The 24,567-nt window shown below is 41.9% G+C and overlaps 1 protein-coding gene across 2 annotated transcripts in view; it reads left to right on the top strand.

The window, feature by feature from the left end:
* GPD2 (glycerol-3-phosphate dehydrogenase 2) overlaps nucleotides 1-24,567 on the top strand; it is a 135,944-nt gene that overhangs the window by 33,215 nt on the left and 78,162 nt on the right. For both annotated transcript variants that reach the window (XM_075284482.1, XM_075284483.1), the window contains exons 7-9: nucleotides 20,458-20,622; nucleotides 22,397-22,541; nucleotides 23,347-23,540. In XM_075284482.1, coding sequence (XP_075140583.1) covers nucleotides 20,458-20,622; nucleotides 22,397-22,541; nucleotides 23,347-23,540 — 504 coding nt within the window. The remainder of the gene's footprint in view (nucleotides 1-20,457; nucleotides 20,623-22,396; nucleotides 22,542-23,346; nucleotides 23,541-24,567) is intronic.

Raw genomic sequence — 24,567 nt, 5'->3', positions numbered from 1 at the left:
CTTTAGATGTCTTCTCCGCGCTGCCGTTCCGTTAGAAATCCTGGTTTTTGCCAGTATGCAAATGAGTTCTCTCGCAGCACTGGGGGCGGTCCCCAGCGCTCAAACAGCACTGGGGACGTCCCCAATGCTGCGAGAGAACTCTCCAATGCCACCTGTTCTTCGCGTTTTCTTCTGGAAGTGCCTTCAAACTTCTAGGCCTCGGGCAGCCGACTGCGCATGCCTGCCGGCCACTAAAAATTGGTCGCTTACAATACTGTATAAGTGGCCATTTTTTTGTGGCATGCGCAGTCGGCTTTGCCGTAGTCCCGAGGCCTAGAAGTTTGAAGCCAACTCAAAGAAGACGACGCGTGAAGAGCCTGTTCCAAAAGAAGATAGAGGTAGCGCTGGAGAGTTCTCTTGCAGCATTGGGGACGCCCCCAGTGCTGTTTGAGCGCTGAGGACCGTCACCAGTGCTGCGAGAGAACTCATTTGCATAGCAGCAAAAACCGGGATTTCTACAGAATGGCGAGGAGGAGAAGACATCTAAAGGTAGAAGACGAATAGCCTTTCTTAAGGCTTCTCCTACGTGTTAGGGACAAAATATTCAATTTTAATGATAGAATCCCTTTAAATATTTTTTAGTTGTCTCTTAATGCAATTTTGATTCATTTATATAAACATATAAATCTTCACCGCTCGGATTACAGTTCACACAAAGCAGGTTTGTTACAGAAAATTTTTCCAGCAGAAAGCAAGGATGAAAAAATAGATCCTGTGCTCATTCTAAAAAAAAAAAAAATTGCTTTGGAATTTTTAGCAGAAAATTTTAAATTTTGGCAATTTCCAACAATTGAAAAATTGTATTCATGGCTTATACAAATCTGATTCCGCTTATTCAACCACTTGGGTATATTGCTTCGCTTGGCTCTGCCTTTGTATGTACTTAGTTTTTACTTTTATACTTTGCTCTTTCCAAGATGGGTATCCTCGACCATAATCTGTCCATTATATTGCCCCATACAAGTGCTCGCTTGGCTTGACGTAGTGAACTGGGAAATGGGAAAATCACTCTTTAATCTTCTCAAAAACTTTGAAATCCAAACATCTGATTCTGATCTACTCCCAACTTCTGCCATCTGGGATGTCAGGAGGCCCCAAGCTCGTTGGATGATTGGCCAAAATTGGTGGCTTTGGCCAGTGCTAATCTAGCTCTACAACTTTTTGAATACAAAGTATCAGCCAGGCCGAGAACCTCATGCACATGACACAGTGGAGTCTGCAGAATGGCCAACTCTCCCCAAAACATCCAGGAGGCAAAAAGGGAAGGAAGAGTCCCATGCCTGGCATCTTCTAGTCTCGTGATCATGTCCTGCGCCGACACATCCGGAATTTGGTGATTGGAACACTTTACATCCACATCACAAAAAGTACTCCACGTGTCACAGCCCCAAGGGCAAATTTTGCATGGCATGCTGGGATACCCCGAAATCTACATATCAAAGTTGTCAAGTATGGCTGCACGTGTATCACAGGGGTATTATATTCTAGAACCGTTGCTACATAATACAATTTTTTTTTACTCAAGAAAAAAATTCAGTGTTCCTCTGTCTGAACTTAGAGGCGTATAAAGTTACTGCGGTGCCCAATGGATGTCTCGGGGAGCCTTGTTATGGTGTTCAGAGCTGTATTCCCATTGCTTGAGGCCTTAGTATAATATGATCAGTCATGAAATAGGAGGCTCAGGATGAACAGACTCTTGGTAGAAAAGTGACTTCACGCGTTGCAATCGATAACCTAGATTTGGGCTCCTGTAAAACGTGACGGCCTCCTGCATCGCGTTTCCTTGCCGATCTACGACGGTGCGCGCCGCTTGCCGAGCAGGTTAGTCCGGCCTGTTTTGCACTTGAGAATCCGAGGTGCGAATCGTTACGGTTTCGCTTTACTTTTCATGTGGTAATACAGCGCAGATTGAATTTTAATGTCGGTGAACACTATACCATCATTCTCTGGTGGAACAGAGGAAGGTGGGGGGGAAGAAAAAAAAAGAAACATGTTATCGCTGAATCCCTGATAAGGTCCGCTGCCAAACTGTCACAGGTTCGGAAACAATATTTTCATGAACAAAAAAATAAATTGGCAAACTGAAAATCTGCAGGATACAAAAGGGCAGCCATTTTATTTAAAATCTTGGTGCACAAACAGAAGAAAAAGATAGCAGTTCTAAATGTCTCTCTTGAGGTTTCTGACAACTTGAAAGACGGCTGGTTATTGTTCGGCTCAAATCGCTTGGTTTGAAACAGATGTGACAGCTTTAAAAGTGGAGGCTGCCGCTCTGACTGCTGAAAGGAACAGAGCTCCGCTTTATAAATGAGCTGCCTTGTAACTGACCGGCCGGCCGGGCTGCCGTGCGCACCCTGAATATTGACTTTCCGCAGCTGTGTTTTTAAAGGGGCCTTCGCGCTGGATATGAAGGATTTCTTTCTGAGGTTGCAAAATAAGAAAAAAAAAAAAATACATATTTGAGTTTGGAAAAAAATGTGTTATGTGTGTGAGTTCAGGAAGAACGCACGCTGTGTATGAAATGGGAAAGCGGGCCAGTAGGGAAAAAAAACCTGTTTTTTATAATTGTATTAAAAAAAAATTAAAATTTGTCAATGGATTCTTAATCAGTTTTGTTTTTTTAAAAAAATATTTTTTAGATTTTTTCTTTCTTTTTTTTTTTTATTATTTTTTGTATTTTTTGAGGGGGTAGGAATGTTTTATATTTTTGGATTGGCCCAACCCCTTTCCTTCCCAATAAGAAGGTGAAAAACAAGGAATCTATTTAAGTCTTCTAACAATCTTAGTTTGTGTCTTTAGTAGTCCCCAAACAGTATAATGCCCCCTTAGTGGTCTATATGTAGTATAATTCCCTCTTAGTAGCTCTCACACAGTATAATGCAACCCTTAGTGGTCCCCATGCAGTATAATGGCCCCTTAGTGGTCCCCACTCAGTATAATACCTCCTTAGTGGTCCTCACACAGTATAATGGCCCCTTAGTGGTCCCCACTCAGTATAATACCTCCTTAGTGGTCCTCACACAGTATAATGGCCCCTTAGTGGTCCCCACACAGTATAATGGCCCCTTAGTGGTCCCCACACAGTATAATGGCCCCTTAGTGGTCCTCACACAGTATAATGGCCCCTTAGTGGTCCCCACACAGTATAATGGCCCCTTAGTGGTCCCCACGCAGTATAATACCACCTTGGTGGTCTTCAAACAGTATATTTCCACTTTAGTGGTTCTCAGACAATATAACAGCCCTTATTGGTCCTCACGCAGCATAATACCACCTTAGTGATCCCCATGTAGTATACTGGCCCCTTAGTGGTCCCCATGCAGTATAATGGCCCCAGTGGTCCACATGCAGTATAATGGCCCCTTAGTGGTCCCCATGCAGTATAATACCCTATTATTGGTCACCAAACAGTATAATGGCCCCTTGTCCATATGCAGTATAATACTCCCTTAGGGGTCCCCCTAACAGTGTAATATCCCCATAGTGGCCCCCAAACAGTATAATGCTTTCTTAGTGGTTCTCACACAGTATAATGCCACCCTTAGTGGTCTCCAAACATTATAATGCCACTATAGTGTTTCTCAGGCAGTATAACAGCCTCTTAGTGGTCCATATGCAGTATAATGCCCCATTAGTGGTCTCAACACAGTATAATACCCTCTTCGTAGTCCCATTTCTGGATAATGGACTTTTGCTGGTCCTGACACCGCGTAATGCCCCATTATTGATTTCTACAAAGCATATTACTCCCTTAGCGAGTTGTACAAAGCATAATACCCCCTTAGTGCTTTTTACATAAAGTATTGTCCCCTTAGTGATCGCTACTAAGTATAATGCCCCTTAGTGGTGACCCCACACAGTATAGTGGACCTCTACCGGTTCCCACACAGTATAATGGACCTCTACCGGTTCCCACACAGTATAATGGACCTCTACTGGTTCCCACACAGTATAGTGGACCTCTACTGGTTCCCACACAGTATAGTGGACCTCTACTGGTTCCCACACTGTATAATGGACCTCTACTGGTTCCCACACATTATAATGGACCTCTACTGGTTCCCACACATTATAATGGACCTCTACTGGTTCCCACACTGTATAATGGACCTCTACTGGTTCCCACACATTATAATGGACCTCTACTGGTTCCCACACATTATAATGGACCTCTACTGGTTCCCACACAGTATAATGCCCCCTTAGTGTTTTCTGCAAAGCATTATACCCTCTTAATGAATTACATGTGGATCCCGAAGAATATCAGGACATGGAGTCCTCGCATTCAATTTCTGGATGTAGTGTGCAAAGTTGCCTTGGAGCCACATGTCATAAACGGGAGCCGGGCTGTATGAGATCGGGGAGTGTAACATCAGCAGTTCCCTAACTGAATAGAAGTGACTGGTGAGACAAAAAGGAAACAGAAAGTTCCATTGTTTTGTCAAGGATGGATATTTGCCAGGACTGCCCTATAAGAAGAGTAATAGTACGAATTGTACAATGGTAGCACTAGTGGATGGGACGTAATGAGTAGTTGGGTGTCAGCTGTAATATTCACTGCCAGGGTAGGATATGGGTCTGATCCTGACAGTTTAACCCCTTGTATTCTGCATTCACTGCTGTCTGTGGGATTAAAGTAGTAGGGGCCCCCTCTCTAAGCCCATTGGCATGATTATGGGGTACCGGTGGGTTTCCATGGCAGTATGTAATTGATCAAATGAATTCATGTTCTATTTCCAAAAAATTCATTGTTTCCATTAAAAACGTACTTTATTTTGGCGAAAAACGAATGGCTATCCATGTAACAGAAGAATTCCTCTAGGCCTCATAGAGTGACTCTCCATTCTTTCTTGTAGAAGGGGGTCATGAATGAAGGCCCCCCTCCATAATGTCCATAAGCACACTCCATTTTTTTCGGGAGCCAGCATTCGTTGCATCAATCTAAATGAGGGGCAGCGTAAAATCTCTCCTCGCAGTTTGAGCCATAACTTACACAGATGACTCTGAACGCTCTAATATACTAATAAGTCAACGCCGTCAGCACAATAACAATTGGAAACCATCCCCGCCACTAGTCCTATAGACACAATCTGTCCCGTATTACTCCGCGCCCCTCTGTGCACCAGCGTTGTGACAATTATATTCTTATTTTCCACCGCCCCAAGTTCTGGCCTTGGGTCAACTAAAAAAGAATTATATGTTTGGATGAACCGGTAAAAAATCAGATTGATAATTACGCCGCGGAATGAGCAGCGCCGTGGCTATTTTTAATTGAGATCTATTCCTGTAGCCAAAGAACACAAAGAGCATTATGAATGGTGTAAGTACCAGCCGTAACATTTCCCAGACTGCACCGGAGGCGATGCTTGCTCTGTCTTAGCATCTGGAAGCTAAAGCATATGTTGGATGTTAGCCTGGGTGTACACAACGTGTCCTATTTATTTAAGGCTTCCTTTGAAGGCACAACTTACAAGTGTGTTTCTTAGGGGTACATGTCAGACTTGATTTAGCATTGACTTGATTTCGGATACTCCTGAACAGCAAAAAGGCAACATTTTGGGGGGAGGAACGTGGCTGCTATCTGAGCAGCGATCTGTCACTTTCATTTACGTAGCTCAAGGACATCTACGAAAGCCGAGATTTCAATAAATTAGAATATGCTTTGTTTAAAGATCAGTATAGGCCGTAGTGGGGCGGCCGCTCACCGCAAACATGGCTTTTCATTAAAGTGTGAGACGAAGATAAATAATGCATAGAGATATTGTATGGCTGTGGATATAGCCCATGTGTGTGTATATATAAAAAATGCATAGAGATATTGTATAGCTGTGGATATAGCCCGTGTGTGTGTGTGTATATATATATATATATATATATATATATATATATATATATATATATATATATATAATGCATAGAGATATTGTATAGCTGTGGATATAGCCCATGTGTGTATATATGAATATAAAAATAAGTATTTTATCAGGGTGATATTAAAGGGTTTGTGCAGAATTTATATATTTAATTTTTTTTGCAAGGGCCGACAACAGTCCCCTGCACGGATCAGCTGTTTGGGGGCTCATCCAACTCTGCACCCTGTTTAATGGCTCTCATTGAATGCAATGGGACTCAATGCAGTGTATATAATACAGATGCATCTCTACATAGTTGATCCATGCTGGGGTTGGCTGTTGGCCCCCAATGATCAGATATTTATGGACTGCCGTAAGGATAAGCCATGGATTTTTTTAAAAAAATCCTGGTTAACCCCTTTAAATCTTTGTAAATAAGTCGAGACTGGCCATGGCTTCCCCGTACTTGTTGTCTTACACTAGGGGTTAGTTTATAGCACCTTTTATACCCGCTGCAGCTGGCGTGGTTATCGCACATACATACAATGTCACTGCACGAGCCCCGTACAAAATCGGCAGTGCAGTTCAATTGCAGCAGAAAGGCAAAGCAGAAGCGGCTCACACACCGGACCCAAAACTTCACTTGGGCCAACTATAGAAACATAAAGTAAGGCGCAGCGTTTGCAGCATTACTCTACCCTTCATGGACAACTTAAGATGACGCTCTTCACTGCTCTCCTGGATTTGGCCCCGGTCAGGGAAATACGCAAAACACAGTTATATACCATTATAATGGGGCTGCTAAAATGTCCTGAGTAGAGACACTGTATGTGGTTGTTTATGGTTCCATCACTTTCAATGGATTGTTCCACTTGGAGGATGCCATAGACTATTTCACATAGGCATCATGGCTTTCTTTAATGGGAGCCTTTCAGCAATTCCGACCCCTGAAAATGGCTGCTGGAGTTATATAGGTGATGGAGACAATATGATAATGCTTCCTACATGACCAACAAAGCCAGAGTTGTCATGCTGCCCGCGCTTTTCCATGTGTATTGTCCCAGGTTCTCTGCATTGAACACTTCCCGACCCCAGAATAATTCTATGCTGTTCTTGCTGCTGAGCTGATGGAGGTGGAGACGGCCTGAGAGACAGATCATTACACCATTGTCCTATACCATACGTACCATAGGGACTTTTGTACTCATTCATAGTCTATAGACCCATCCTTTGTAAACACACATGACCATGGATCACAAGAGTATCAGAGGATTCCAATGGGTCTCAAAAATTCAGAAGAATTCATTCATAGTCAAGGGTGACTCCGGAGGTGGTAGAAATTTATGCAGCGAGCCGAGCATTGATGTTCAGCCCTGTTTTCATAACTTCTATAGGGGTAATTCCCTATGGTGGGATCATTGATCCCCAGACCAAAGTTTCACCATGCTGATGGGTGCAAGTATCTACAAAGTCCAGCCACATTAATGCGACCACCTGTCAAAATCCAGAATAACCACCTTTAGCAGATCGGACCACTGCGAGATGTGCAGGAAGAGAGGGGATGTTGTGATGATGTCACTGGGATGTTGAGCCATGCCGACTCCAGTGCCGTGGCCAGCTGCGCTAGGTTACACGGTTGAACAACCGATCGAGGTGGTCCCACAGATTCTCAATTGGGTTCAAGTCTGGGGAATTTGCTGGCCAAGGGAGTACGGTAAACTCATCCTGGTTCTCCTGGAACCACGCACGTACTCCGAGCTTTATGACACGTCGCATTGTCCTGCTGGTAGATGCCATCATCCTGAGGAAAAACAACTCACATGTAGGGGTGTACATGGTCCGCAAGGATAGATGCACACTTGTGTTGATCCATCGTGCCTTCCACAATGATGAGCGCACCCAGATGGCTGATGACACGTGCCTTCTGTGATTGGTTATTTAACGCTGACGTCAAAAATAGGCGGTGGTCACATTAATATGTAAATCGTTTGAAATAGCACCAGCGCAGCCACTTGGAAAGTAAAAACTCCTCTTTATTGTGTCCACAATAGTGTATCTTCACACGCAGGTTACAAACATGGAAACTGCGCCAGACTGACGCGTTTCGGATAAAATAGCTTCCTTTCTCAAAGTCTTTGAGAAAGGAAGCTATTTTATCCGACACGCGTCAGTCTGGCGCAGTTTCCATGTTTGTAACCTGCGTGTGAAGATTCACTATTGTGGACACAATAAAGAGGAGTTTTTACTTTCCAAGTGGCTGCGCTGGTGCTATTTCAAACGATTTACATGCTATACAGCTCCGAGCCGAGGGAGACAGTTCCGTGCGACGGCTATTTATGTTGGAAAGTGAAGGTGGTGAAAGGATATCTTGGAATATTGGACATTGCTACTGGTGGCTGAGTATTCCTCCCTTTTCTTCCCTATTGATTGTATTGTGTCACATTAATATGACTGGACTGTGTATATTTGCAGTCCTGAATTAAATACAAAAGGCCAGTGATATACAAGTCAGAAGGAACATATAGAATTAAAGGGGTTCTCCAGGATTGTTAGAATAAGCCATTAGTATCTGACTGTGGAGCCAACCTCAGGACCGTGCACCATTCAGCTGCCACGCACAGTAGTATATAGTTTCCGGAGCCAGACGTTTCATCTGAGCATAGTCACAATCACAGCTCAGCTCCCATTCGCTTCAATGTGAGAAGAGTTGCAGTAACATTGTATGGGCCGTATGAAACGGAGCATTCCGGAATTGTAGTATTCTATGGCGCCATTGAATGAACGTGTGACCCTAACATACGTACATGGACATCTTCCTGATTTGGCGCTGTCCTTCGCAGATCTGAATGTGGAATCCGAGTATCCTTCACTTTACATTGCTTAGATCCATGAAATAGGATCTGCATAGGACATGCCCTAAAAATAATGGAACACCTTTGGTTGTGTGCATGAAGCCTTACGTACACATCCACGTAGAGAAGAGTCGCCATCTCTGAATAGTATCAGTAAAAAACTAAAAATAAACTTCTCTCTTTCTTGGAGTTTCCCCTTAAATAAAGACATCGCTTACAGAATTGTAACCCAATGTATTTCCCTTTTTCCTCCCGTCTACAAAAGCTGAAATAAACCGATTTTTTTTTTCCACCTGACTGGCCGGACACCTTGTTCTCCGTTCCAATTGAAGCGCCCAAATGTATTGCATCTGCTTCGCTGGTATTTCTGCAGCCGCTGCCAAACTAAAGGCACATTTGCGGGTTTTATTAACATATGTTTCTAACAAAACCACATCTTGTATGTTCCTCAGCCGCTCGGCACCATGGCAGCGGTCCCAAAAGCCTACAGACGATAACTGAATCTCCTGCTGTACCTGTAACAATTTAATTGTATAAGTCAGCCCAGTCAGGCATTCCCGGCTCATGACTCGGAGACATGAAATTCATTGTCATTATTGTCCCTGTCATTTTGTATCATTATGTCTTGCTGCAGAATTTTCCTCACTCCAGTGCTTTTTCTACCTCCAGGAATCAGAGATTATGGCTGAGGTTGGGGCGGGGGCAGGACTATGAACTACATTTACCTCAAGGGAGCCTCATATTATAGCGGTTTTTTCCCTCTGACTGGTTGGATTTGACTGTTTATTCCCCGACACCGGCCACGGCAAAATTACATGTGGTTTTATGGAAATGTTAGATCCCGTGTGCTTGACCCTTCTCTGCCGAAAGGGACATTAATGCATTCGGGGGCACTTCGGTAATAAAAGGGAGAAGGGTTAAACATTAGTGCAGCCGAAAGAAGGCTGTTGTGGGTTGTTGTGTTTTTTATTTTTATTTTTTTTATCTTTTCAATTTTTTTTTTTTTTTTTTCATGCACGCTCAGCTCTTGCTATGGGGGAACAGATGTGTATAAATGGATGTTTAGGACTGCAAATGTATAGATCATTGCGTATAGAATAGAATATATATATATATATTTTGTAGTACTTTAAGTGCCAGAATTGTTATATGTGCAAAAGTTTTAGGCAGGTAAGAATGCTTTCAGAAATGGAATTAATAATAATAATAATAATAATAAATAATAATAATATATAAAAATATAATTAATAAAAATTAAATATATTAAATTTATATTAATAATAATAATAATAATAATAATAATAATTAAGTATATTATAATTATTAAATTTATTAAATGTAGAATAATAATTAATAATATAATATTATATAATAATTTATAATTTATATTATAAGGTGAGTGAAGAAAAAGGAAGCGTAAACCCCATCAATAATTGGTGTGACCCTTACCCTTTGGAACAGGAGTCCTGGAAGTGATGATATGACCCCATAGATATAGCCCTGATCTCATCATCATCATCATCATCCAGTCTGTCTGGGACGACATGAAAAGACAGACGGATTGGAGTAATCAACATCCACAGAAGATCTGGGCTTCGTTCTCCAAGAGGAACAACCTCCCCTCCAAAAATTGTACCGAGAAGCAGGCAAAGGGTAAAGGTCACACCAAATATTGATGGGATTTACATTTCCCTTTTTCAGTTCTCTTAATTTATTTTTGTCAATTAAAATTTTTAATTGGAATACTGCCCCCTACGGCAAATAATGAAGAAGATTAGTCATAAAAACTTGACATGTTGATATAAAACATCAGGGTACCAAAGTCCAACTTTTGGGTAGATCTTCCAACCCTGGGACCCCCACTGATCACAAGAATGGGGGGCCGTCTGTAATAACACTATTTAAAGTCTATAAAACTGGCGAAGGTTGTGACAGATGACCTCTCTTAGACTATGGGCACATGACCGTAGTCGTGTCGTGGTCCATGAAAAACGGAGCAGATGGCACGTAGATGGTACCCCTGGGATGCCTGCGCTTTTTATGGACCTCATTGGAATGAAGGAGACTGAGCCACGAAACGGACAGGAAGACAACTAGCCCTGAGTTTTGTGACTCTGTTCTGCAACACAGATTAGTGACAGTCACTGTGGCCATATACAGGACTGGCCCGTGTGTAGCACACTGGCGAAAACCACTTTCATGTATATGAGGCCAGAGAGACTGAATGGAGTGGTGGAGTATTATGTCTCCCAGTCACCGATTGGGGATGGCCTTTTGTATTAGATCGTTGTGGTTTTAGGACAACCCCTTTAAGTGTGTTTTTACAGGCCATAGAACTCTGCATGGGATTTGTGATCATTTTCAAAGGATATCCTATTCCATGTAATGCACATTTGAACTGCTGCAGAACCTCTTTCTAAATATTGATATGGGACTTTGTAATCTTTTTGAAGAAGAATAGATGCAGCTGATCTGATTGGTGGGAGCCCTGGTACCAAGACCCTGTGGATCTTAAAACAAAGGGGCCAAAGCTCACAGCTGGTACCTGTTCCCCTTCATTTCAAAGTGTCTCTGCTTTCTTTGGCACACCATGCAAATGGAGGGTAGTCTCCTATATTTCTGATAGATCAGTACACGGCTCACTCTGCCCTTACAGGGGACACAGCAGACGGCTTCTGCCTCATTCTATGGGGTGGGGTCTCAGCGCATGGACCCCATTGATTAAAAATGTCACTATGGGTTGTCAAAAATGGCGGCGCTACATGTCCATCTGTAATGGGTGCGGAAGAAGAAACTTCGTGCGGAAGTGATCAATGTTATACGGCTTCTACATGGCGCTAAAACACCTGATAAACCTTCTGGCATCCAGTCAATACCATCGCCTATACATCTATGTATATAGTATTAATAATTCTATAATATCATTAATAATCCAGTGGTTGATTCCCATGACAGTAAATGTGTAACAAACTATACATCTAATTATATAATACTAGCATTTCCCATGACTTTGTCCGCGGCGCCCTTCCCCCCCTGGCGCCCAAACCACCCCCACCATCACTGAGCTGTGCAGTAATTGCAGGTGTGGTCCGGCAACCCCCAAGCACCCTTGCGCATGCGTGTGACCACCGTCCCAGGGTTCCTTGTAGTACTGTGGGTCCCTGGACCCATTTCTCACTCTTTGGCCCCTCCCGCGTGCCCCCCATTTACCCATCCCGGGACCCCCTGCTCCCCACCCCAAATGGTCACCACTTTGGCCCCTCCTTACTCGCTGCCCCCCAATCATGCCACCGTGCTGTGCAGTTTTTGCAGGTGTGGTGACAGCGGGGTGAGCAACCCCTCTACAGCAGTGATTGAACCGTTGAGAGGGACTTCTCGCACACCTACAGCATGGCTGCTCGCTCCAGACTTTCTAGAGCTTGCAGCGGGAGGCATGTGCTACAACGTCCTCAGCGCTGCCCACACAATGCCGCGGACCTATCGAAAAGCGGCTGAAGCAGAGCAGATGACGTCATCTCGGCTCCATTAGCCTTGCGGAACGGCGAATTCGGGGCTTGCGGTAGCGTTGTGTGGGCATTTAGCTGCTTAATATGTAGCCTATGTATCTTTCCTGGTTCCAAGGTATGTATGTTCCAAATCTGAGCTGAATCCCTGCAGACGTTTTTGCGTGATTGAGGAACAAACATCCAAACACACAAACTTTCACATTTATTATATTAGTAGGTCTAACAACAGTATATAACCGTGTAATTAAAAATAATCCTTTAGTTTTGAAGCCAGTAACTTTTTCTAACTCCGTCCCTCCAACTTCCGCCCAAAATTGGGCTCGACTATGGACTAAATTCTGTTAAGTGCGTTCTCCTACTCCTACAATGGAACAGACGATTGGACAAAAATTCTGCAAGTGTGAAATCTCTTAGTTTACAGCGGATACAATTTGTGTATTTGTATTTATTTTTTTTTAATTTGTATTAGTTTTTCCACCCTAAACCCTTTATTCCAATCCTTCCCAAATCCCAGTATGGTCAAGTAGAGTGCATAGACGACATTGACTCCGAGACGTATTCAAGTGTCTGTTAGCATCAATTCCTGACAAAATGAGGCTTCATCACTAGCTCTAAATATCTACCTGTTGAACTGCTGCCAGATCTGGAACCGTTCAGGGACAGATGAAGATAAATTACTTCCAGTAACCAGTTCTCAAATCAGTCAGCGATGCAAGGAAAGCGATGCTGACCCATAGTCTGCCATTCTTATCAGATTTAACATTTCACTTTCTGGAGCAGCTGCCTGGTGGTAACAATGTATGAACTGAATCAATAGGATACAGTATTGCTACTAGTAATAATTAGATTCTTATATCCAACCTGTTACATTGTAACTATCTGCGGGCAGTATGTTATAGAGCAGGAGGAGCTGAACAAATTGATATATAGCTTGGTAGGAAAATCTTCAGGAGAACTTGTAGTTTATATATGTAACCCCCTGTAATCTTAAGGCAGAGATGATCATCTTCTTATGGATATACAAAACAGCCTGCAGGTGCAATGGAGGCGGGGCCTGACTGGCCAGATTTCCCTATACACAGATGGAAGTGCTTTGGTTTCACTCTGGAATAACACCTTTGTAGCTGTGAATGACATTTCTAGGCTCTGCCTATGTTGCACCGGTCTGTAGACAGATTTCTAAAATCAGGCCCCGCCCCCAGAGCACTTGAGCAAAGTTCATATCTATTATAAGATGGTTATCTCTGCGTTGGGTCACCAGTTTGTGGCCATGACTGTATGTTTCATCTCCTGTTAATGGCATTGGATTGACTTTGGACTGAATAGACTGCCTTTAATCAGTAATAGAATACTAGTGATTGCACCAACCTAACCAGTTCAGCCAGTAAAGTGTTAGGCTTTATGGACAGGACATAATTTTCTATCTTAGTGTCTTCTGCTGTTCTATTCCATTCTGGATCCTTTGGAATGGACAAACTAACCTGGAAGACGCAAAAGACAGTTGGCTTAGACACAGTTCTCGTATGCATTTGGATTCCATTTGGGGAGTTTGCTTGGATCCCCCCAAACGGAAACCTATATGCATTAAAAAGCAGTTAGCTAAGAAACCACACAGACCCCAAAGACTCCCCAAATGGAATCCTAAACGCAGATGTGAACCGGGCCTTAGACTTAGATAGCACACCCAGTTGAGTACACGAAGCCTAAGGGTAAGTTCACATGGGGTTTTGTGGACCAGAACCTGAGGCGGAGGCCGCCTCAGGTTCCAGTCCAAAAAACAGGTAGCCACGACTGAATGCCATTGCGCTGCAGCGGCATCCAGTTGCTCACTCTGCTCCGGATTAGGCCCAATGAATGGGTCTAGTTGGGAGGAGGGAGTGTCTTCAGGCCTAATCGCGATGTGAAGCGGCATGAAGAATGAGCATGTTGCTTCTTTTTCCGGGAGTCGGAACAAGCCGGCTCCCAGGAAAAAACACCTGTTACGGCCTCAAAATCCTGACCAAAAAACTCCATGTGAACTTCCCCTAAGAGTCACATGAATGGAATACCAATCATGTCTACAGACACTTTGCAATGTTTTCTTTCCCCTATGGGGGCGCTGCAGTGATATGGATCGCTCGCTGTCAGATTCTACTACAGATTACAGCAGATTCCTGGGGGATCCCAGCACTAGATCACTATGTCCTGAGATTATATTTGGGGGACCTTTATGAAAGTCTTAGACTCCAGTATGAATTCTGCAGGATCTGTGGCATTTGAGGAGTTAAACCTGGGACCCCATTGTCTCACTATAATTCCACGAGACTCTTTCGTAGAATTAACGACTGATCTGTTTTGCTCACCCCCTTGGTAGATGGAGATCTAACATGTGACTAGTACTGACAGATGTAATCTGCGTGCTGGGGCCGTGCGTCGCGCAGAGAACCCACCCAAACACCTCCCGGGGAACAATGGTGGGAGACTGGTCTGGCCTCTGGATTCTCAGATAGCACATTGTGTTTGCACAGAACAATATTTGCAGGTTGCAGGACGGAGTGTGATAACTTTTGTAGACTTCTATTTTCGTCCTGGGGCTAAATATAGTAAGACGTTTCACACGGCGTCCTCTATCTGACTGGGTCTTATCTCCCGTTGTAAGTGCGTTATTATTATTGTAAAAATACCTGATTTCAATGGGGCGTAGAAAGCCGTATTCATGTTTTCAGTCTGGATCATACAGTTTGTTTATTTGAGGGAGGTCAAAGACTGGAAAATAACTCGTCGCCACTACACATATTTTGGGGGGGATTTATGTATTGATGATTTATCCATAGTATAGGTCACTCATTTCACATTGGTTTTGGTCCGGCACCCAGAACCCCACACATTATATGAATGAAGAGAAAGCAACACTTCCATTTTGAAGGCCAGTGATGTCACGTTCATGTATCATAAGGCCTGAGTGTAGTTCAGTCTCATTCAAATGAATTGGGATTGTGCCGCAATACCAAGCACAGCCACTATGTAATGTGTGGCGCTCTACTTGGTGAGCAGTGAGGAGGCCACAGCACTCCAGTCTCTTCAAACATCTGATCGGTGGGGGTGCTAAGTGTTGGGCACTAGTGATATTGATATGTTCCAATGTTCAATTGTAAGCAATTGGCTCGTGGCTTGCATAGTTGCCAGGTGCTAGTATTATAGCTCAGCTCCCATTGACTTCAGTGGGCCCCCGGCCACTATACAGGACATGATCTGGATCCTAAGGACATTAATAATAATAATAATAATAAATATAGACAACTCCTTTAAGGACTTCTATTTCTCATGTAAGCAATTCAGTAAAAAACTATAACGTGGTTGAAACAACTTAGACAGACTGCCACTGGTGGTCTCTTAGACACGTATAGGATATATCTGGATATAGGTAGGTCATGGCTCTTCAGTATTGTAGAGAGTACTAATATACAGTATACCAAGCGGGAAACCTGGGTATGGGCTGTAAACTAAATTACCATTCTATTATAAATCTCCTCTTGGGGGTCTTCAGTCTCCTTGTGGAGGTCCTGCTATAGGAAGTCCTTAGAACAATGTCCTCTGGGAAAAATAAACAAAACCGCTCCTCTCCAGAAGGATAGAAAACACTCTCTAGTGCCACCCATAGGTAGACACCATGTACTTCACTTTAATAGCAGATTTAAAGGGATCCTATCATTGGATACCCTTTTTTCAGCCTAACATTTAGGAATAGCCTTAAGAAAGGCTATTCTTCTCCTACCTTTAGATGTCTTCTCCACGCCGCCATTCGGTAGAAATCCCGGTTTTCTTTTGTATGCAAATGTGTTCTCTTGCAGCACTGGGGGCGGTCTCCAGCGCTCAAACAGCACTGGGGGTGTCCCCAATGCTGTGAGAGAAATCTCCAGCGCCGCCTCCATCTTCTTCTGGAACACCCTCTCCCTGCATCCTCTTCCATCCTGGGTTTCAATCTTCTATGTGTAAGCGACTATTTTCTTGTGGCCCCGGGCATGCACAGTCGGCTGAGCTGGCCCGAGGCCCAATGGCAGAGCCGACTGTACGTGTCTAGAAGATTGAAACCCAGGACAGAAGAAGACACGGAGAGGCCGTTCCAGATGAAGATGGAGGCGTCGCTGGAGATTTCTCTCACAGCATTGGGGCCACCCCCAGTGCTGCGAGAGAACTCATTTGCAAACCGAAGAAAATCCAGATTTCTACCGAATGGCGGCGAGGAGAAGACATCTAAAGGTAAGAGAAGAATAGAATTTCTTAAGACTATTCCTATGTGTTAGAAAAAAAGGGTATCCAATGATAGGATCCCTTTAATAGGCCTTGTAAACCAGTTATTTGGCATACATGGAGTTAAAAAGTTACAATTTTTGGGGCCAGATTAAACTTTCATGTTCAAAGTTGGGGCATGGACGGTGCCCTAGATCTATTATTGCTGACTGGTATAGGATGTGTGCGGGCGTACGGCCCCGCAGAGGGCGCTTGAGTTATAAAGAGGGGTGTAAACCAGGTGCAACCTCCACTGGTGCAGAAGACTGGAAGTAAATAAATCCTAAATCTGCCCCATTGACTTGTAGGGTAACTGTCCAGATGTGGCATTGGAGTTATTCTTGGATGATGTTGACTGGTTTTTCTTTCCGTCCAGACTGCCTAAAACTTCCCAATTTTTTTTTGTATTCTTCTAAGTATCATTTACAACTATCGAAATTCGAGGCCATTATGTGCTACATAAATAATTCATCCGGCAGCTCCAAATTTTTCTTCTTTCGAGTTCCTTTCTCCTGGTTTACCCCAGTGCATGAAAAATTGCATAATCTAGCTTAAAAGCCGGAAAATCACTTCCCGTTATTGATTTAAACGTGGCCAAGACAGGACGCCGAAGGGAGCGGACACGAGACCCACTGAAACATTGATCCGTCCATTGCCCTTTTGCCATAGACAGATTACTTTTGTACTGGTCCCTAGCACGGCAGACAGATCATAAGCCCAGATATTTTACATAATCAATTTTGTATTAAGGATTTGGGATGCCGACGACATAGATCAACAACAATATCTATTACTCATACATCCTCGCACTCGCTGTCTTCATGGGAGACCCGACGCTCTCGTGTCTAGATTTGGGCTGTAATAAAAATAAATAAATTACTCCGACCACCAAGTCCCCAATTCTGGAAATCTGATTTTTTTTTATTTTTATTTTTCTCGGGGTCGTGTTTTCTACGGAAAATGATAAATGTAAAAACTTTTTTTTCGATACTTTTATTTGTTAATAAATCATTTTGCTGTTCCTTTATGGAAAGCTGTATAAAAAAAAAATTAAATTTGGAGGATTCCATGTCCATAGTCTAATAATGGCAAATAAACCATTCGCCAAAAATATCAACTTCAACAGAATTTATTTGTTTGTTTTTTTTGTTTTATTGGTTGTGATTGTTGGGTCCTGGATATCAGATACATTATTTCTATTTGCATAGTTTTTATTGCGATTTATAATGTTGGTCAAGTAGATTATCGTATATACTCGAGTATAAGCCAAGCTCAGCACAGTTTTTGTGCTGAAAAAGCCCCCCTTGGCTTATACTCGAGTCAAGCAAAAAGAAACTTTAAAAAAATATAATAAAAAAATAAATAAAAATTCTAAATCCCTTCTTTCCCTAGAATACATATAAAAGTAGAAAATGACTGTGAAACACAAACACATTAGGTATCACCTGTGTCTGACAGTGCCCGGTCTACTGAATATAGGGGATCTGCAGTGCTCCTGTTCCGTCGGGAAGGGGTTAATAGGAGCACTGCAGATACCCTATATTCAGCCAGGCTGAATTCCAAGTGTGTGTGTGTGTGTGTGTGTGTGTGTGTGTGGGGGGGGGGGGGGGGGGGGGGGGGGGGGGAAACAGTCCTCAAGCTCAGGGGCAGACCGACAACCAAAACACCCCCTCCCCTCCCCCTCCCCAGTATCTCCTGCACCCAAAGACTCCGACCATTTTAATTTTTGAAATTTTTCAGGAGCTGCTGCATTTCCCCCCCGGCTTATACTCGAGTCAATAAGTTTTCCCATTTTCGTTTGTGGTAAAATTAGGGGCCTCGGCTTATATTCGGGTCGGCTTATACTCGAGTATATACGGTATCTGTTATTATCTGGTTTGTGAATTTAAGAATACTTGTGCATAGAATTGAAGCTGTAAATCTGAAAAAAATTCAATTTTTTCAAAGATAATTTTTAAAAATTTAAAATTATTATTTAATTGTTAGCTCCGACTCATAAATGGTTGAGCATGGTCAGACACAAACTGTAAAGAATTCACCCAAAAGTTAGTGATGGATTCCTTTGAAAGTCAATATCTACTAAACTATAAGTATAATATATATATATATATATATATATATATATATATATATATATATATATATATATATATATATATATAAATAATTGTTTTTATTTTATATTTTTTTTATTTCGAAGCTGGAGACAAAGTATCTTTTTTTTCTGACTATGAATCGACTCAAAATTGGTCCCAACTTGACGGCCTTACTTGGAATGCTGATGATTATTATCGAAGAGGTTTTTCTGGATTTCCCAAAAAAATCTGGCTAAAATTTACTAGTGTAAAATATAAAAAAATCTAAAAAAAATAAAATTAATAGTATACGTAGTAGTAGTATAACATAAACAATGTAACTAATACTTGTTTAATTTCCCCCACCCCTCAAAAAAAAAAAAAAAAAAAAAACACCCTAGAAATTAGAAATGATCCTTTCCATAAACCCTTCTATTAATCCTCTCGCTCTCCTGGTTCTATAACTTCACGCTTGTAGCCTGGACAGAATTTTCTACGTAAAAAATCTCTACGGCATATATAAAAATAATCAAAAAATGAATATTACCAAAGATATTTTATGTATGACATGAATAAAATTCCTTTCTACTGATGAATTTCCTCATCTTGGCTACATCTGTAATTGGTTTATCGACATTCGGAAAATTTGTTGCAGAAATTTACGTAAAAAGCAACTTCATATCAATTCTGGGTTTTCCCTCCAAAACCAAATACTAAAATGTTCACAATTTTAGTTCTGTGTCCTGACTAACAGCGATGGGGTACAAAAGGAAACAACAACAACAAAAAAGATCTTATTTTGTTTTTATTTTATGTATTTGTTTGTAAGTTGGAAGATTGATACAAAACCGTATTCACACTGCCGGGTTCCATGGCCTTCATTAATAAGTAGAATGTTTGTGGTTCTTAATTGTTATCTCAGATCCCATTTGTTAATGTGTGTTTATGCGTCTTTGTGTATTAATGAGTATATATACTATATTGATGAGTGTATACCATAGTAATGAGTATATATCGTAGTAATGAGAGTGTACCATATTGATGAGTATAAACCATATTAATGAATGTATACCATACTGATCAGTGTGTACCGTATTAATGAGTATATACCATAGTGATGAGTGTAATTCATATTGATGAGTATATACCGTATGAATGAGTGTATACCATACTAATGAGTATATACCATACTGATGAGTGTATATCATACTGATAAGTATATACCGTATTACTGAGTGTATATCATACTGATCAGTGTGTACCGTATTAATGAGTATATATCATAGTGGTGAGTATATCCTGTATTCATGAGTATACACCATGGTACTTTCATAGTGGGATCATTGTTTGCATCTGCTTATTTCTCTAATTGATCACAGACTCCATTAATACTGAATCAGACTTTTTAGTAATATTGATTATTTATGTAATTATGTCACTAATTAATAATCTAATTAATATGGATATAAAGTTCTCTTTAGTCGTTAATTCTCTAGTCCAGTAATCTACATGAGGACTTCTTGACTACCCATGTGCAGGTTTATCTCCTGTTCAGTGATTTGTAGTTTGGAATTATTAGAGAGTTTGTGTTCTTATCTTACTTTCCACTAATTACTGTATAATTACCCCTCCACTAGCCCATGGGGTCCTCATGTATACAGGCTCAGATGAGTGGAGGGCTGATAGGGGGGATGCAAGCGAGACAATGTATCTTTAAATAATTCGGGAGTGATCTAGCCAGCCATCAGGAAGATTCGCAGTGACAGGGACAGATGTGACAGATCGGTTGTGACACACTTCCATAGCACAAGTCAGTGGCTTGAGGTGACTCATGTCCTTCCTTTGATTCCGTCCTCTGCTGCAGGACAGCACAACGATGCTCGAATGAACCTTGCCATCGCTCTGACTGCTGCCAGGTATGGCGCTGCCACAGCCAATTACACTGAAGTGGTGGGCTTGCTGAAGAAGACAGATCTGGAGAGCGGCACTGAGCGCGTGTGCGGCGCACGTTGTAGAGACGTTCTAACAGGTATCTGACTTGTAGCCTGCTATATGTACATGTAGTGCTTGTAGTGTTCTATAGTCATGTCATTACTGTATCATTCACTGATCCCTATGTTATTCCCTATACCACTCACTACTATAGATCCCGGTGTTATTCCCTAATTATTATACCGCTCACTACTATAGATCCCGGTGTTATTCCCTAATTATTATACCGCTCACTACTATAGATCCCGGTGTTATTCCCTAATTATTATACCACTCACTACTATAGATCCTGGTGTTATTACCTAATTATTATACCGCTCACTACTATAGATCCCGGTGTTATTCCCTAATTATTATACCATTCACTACTATAGATCCCGGTGTTATTCCCTAATTATTATACCGCTCACTACTATAGATCCCGGTGTTATTCCCTAATTATTATACCGCTCACTACTATAGATCCTGGTGTTATTCCCTAATTATTATACCGTTCACTACTATAGATCCCGGTGTTATTCCCTAATTATTATACCACTCACTACTATAGATCCCGGTGTTATTCCCTAATTATTATACCGCTCACTACTATAGATCCCGGTGTTATTCCCTAATTATTATACCGTTCACTACTATAGATCCCGGTGTTATTCCCTAATTATTATACCGTTCACTACTATAGATCCCGGTGTTATTCCCTAATTATTATACCGCTCACTACTATAGATCCCGGTGTTATTCCCTAATTATTATACCGCTCACTACTATAGATCCCGGTGTTATTCCCTAATTATTATACCGCTCACTACTATAGATCCCGGTGTTATTCCCTAATTATTATACCGCTCACTACTATAGATCCCGGTGTTATTCCCTAATTATTATACCGCTCACTACTATAGATCCCGGTGTTATTCCCTAATTATTATACCACTCACTACTATAGATCCCGGTGTTATTCCCTAATTATTATACCGCTCACTACTCTAGATCCCCGTGTTATTTCCTAATTATTGTACCGCTCACTACTATAGATCCCGGTGTTATTCCCTAATTACTATACCGCTCACTACTCTAGATCACGGTGTTATTCCCTAATTATTATACCGCTCACTACTATAGATCCCGGTGTTATTCCCTAATTATTATACCGCTCACTACTATAGATCCCGGTGTTATTCCCTAATTATTATACCGCTCACTACTATAGATCCCGGTGTTATTCCCTAATTATTATACCGCTCACTACTCTAGATCCCCGTGTTATTTCCTAATTATTGTACCGCTCACTACTATAGATCCCGGTGTTATTCCCTAATTATTATACCGTTCACTACTATAGATCCCGGTGTTATTCCCTAATTATTGTACCGCTCACTACTATAGATCCTGGTGTTATTCCCTAATTATTATACCGCTCACTACTATAGATCCCAGTGTTATTCTCTAATTATTGTACCACTCACTACTATAGATCCTGGTGTTATTCCCTAATTATTGTACCGCTCACTACTATAGATCCTGGTGTTATTCCCTAATTATTGTACCACTCACTACTATAAATCCTGGTGTTATTCCCTAATTATTGTACCGTTCACTACTATAGATCTCAGTGTTATTCCCCAATGATTCCCTAATTATTGTACCGTTTGCGACTCTAGATCCCTATGTTATTCCCTAATTATTGTACCATTGTTAAATGGAGTCCATAGTTCTCTCCTTATGTATATGCAGATCAGTATATATATATATTATATATATAATGTGCCATATGATGAGATTTTATAGTGTTCATTCCTTTGTTTTTGCAGGACAAGAATTCAATGTCCGAGCCAAATGTGTCATCAATGCCACCGGGCCGTTCACAGACTCTTTACGGAAAATGGACAATCAGCAAACCAGCAAAATCTGCCAACCTAGTGCCGGTGTGCATATTGTGATGCCCGGATACTACAGGTATTGTGATTGGATCGGCGCAAGAATGGAAAAATGGATAAATTGAAATATCTACAGGGTCTAATCTGTTCTCTGGTTGTAGAAGTCTTCATATATAGTGTCTGGTCAGTTTTTATGCTGGTGATAGCCCCATTATGGCTTCAGCTAGAGATGAGCGAATATACTCATTCGAATACCTCCGCTTCATAGCTTCCACTGCATAAACACTTCCGGGGCATCGAATTTTTACTGCCCTCCCACCTTCCCTGGCGCGGGGAGCTATGCGTCGGAGGTATTTGATCGAGTATATTCGCTCATCTCTAGCTGCAGCACATTTTGCATTTCCCTCTGAAGCAGGTGGAGTGTACATTACAGTGGTGTCTTCCCCATTCCCTTATCCACTATTACTACTACCGGTTTATTTACATGTAATTTTGCCAGACCCAACTGTACAATAGCCAACATATAGCTGAGAAAAGCCAAAGTGAGCTTAATATAGGAGATCCAGGTACAGTGGACTTTAAATATACAGGACCTGAGCACAGTTGATGACTAACATCCCAACAGTAATAACACAAGTAGCTAGTCAGAAGTAGATAGATTCACCATACATTTGCTATAAGCTGTGAGAAATTGCAGACACCTCTCTGTGCAGTGTACAGGAAAAGTTGTTTGAAAACATGGTGAGGTTGTGCCCATCCACTCACAGAGTTCCACGTTGAGTGTGCTGTTTTCTAAAGACAGATCTTCCCTATTAACGGGAAGAGAACATCAAATTGTCTGAAAAGCTGCTGATCATTTACCTCTTATTTCTTGTCTTTTGTAGCCCTGACAACATGGGGCTGCTTGATCCAGCTACAAGTGATGGTAGAGTTATTTTCTTCCTGCCATGGGAGAAGATGACCATTGCTGGAACCACAGACACTCCAACAGAGGTCACACACCACCCCATTCCCACAGAGGAAGACATTAATTTCATATTGACTGAAGTCCGCAATTACCTTAGCAGTGACGTGGAAGGTAAGTCGTGTCTGTCCAGTAATGTTTATTGGGTCTTGTTTTATTTCACTTGCCCGGAATCTGTTTTTTGATGTTTGCTGAAGAATTTGAGTAGATTCTATTCTGTAAAAAGTTTATTTCTTAGCTAGACCTGGCCCCTGATATCCTTATGACATGCCAGTGGTTACTGAAATTGTGCTGTACTTATCTCTTTACAGGGAAAATTGTGTGAAAGCATGGAGAGGTTGTGCCCCTCCACCTACAGGGTTCCATGTTGAGTGTGCTGGTTTCTAAAGACAGATCTTCCCTATTAACGGAGAGAACATCAAATTAGAAAGGAGGGAGACACCTAGTGGCTGGAACTTACCACTTTGTGAGCCTTAGGCTTATGGTGCACAGTTTTCCAGAAAAAGACGATCAAGACAAGACCATGAAGATTAAAGATGTTCTTAGGGACTTTGATAGTAGTGATCAGATTGGTGAGGGTCTAACTACCAGTCAGTATGGAGAACCTCTTTCCTTACCAAGCATAGCGCCACACATGTTATGGTGGATACACCTGGTATTTGAATGGGACTATGCTGCAGGAACATGTAGAACCAGGCTTAGGCACCACAAAATGTACAAGCTGTACCTGGTCATGATGATACTGGGACTTAGCAGCCACCAATGTGATATTGATGACCTATCCTAAGGATAGGTTATCCATATGAAAGACCCTTTAAATTCTGAGCTATATCCACAGGGAATGCCATAAATACTTAAAAGAGCTATCTCAGGAAGGAATCCCATTTGCTGATGCAAGTGAATGAGAAAGCTGCGCATGCGTGTGTCTCTCCAGTTACTTGTATGGGACTTATATGGATATAGTCATAGTTTTAAAGGGGTGGTACCAATTTTAGAAGTTACGGGTAGGAGGATAACTTCATAATCATGGCAGTCCAACTAGTCACCTCCTCACCTATCCTGAGAATGGACGTCCGGTTCCCCCATCCTGATGGAGTTGGTGATCGTGCGCCAGGGTAAATGCTCGACCTACCACTCCATT

This window comes from Leptodactylus fuscus, chromosome 8 (genome assembly GCF_031893055.1).
Source record: "Leptodactylus fuscus isolate aLepFus1 chromosome 8, aLepFus1.hap2, whole genome shotgun sequence".
NCBI lineage: Eukaryota > Metazoa > Chordata > Amphibia > Anura > Leptodactylidae > Leptodactylus > Leptodactylus fuscus.
This window is presented reverse-complemented; position numbering and strand designations above follow the sequence as displayed.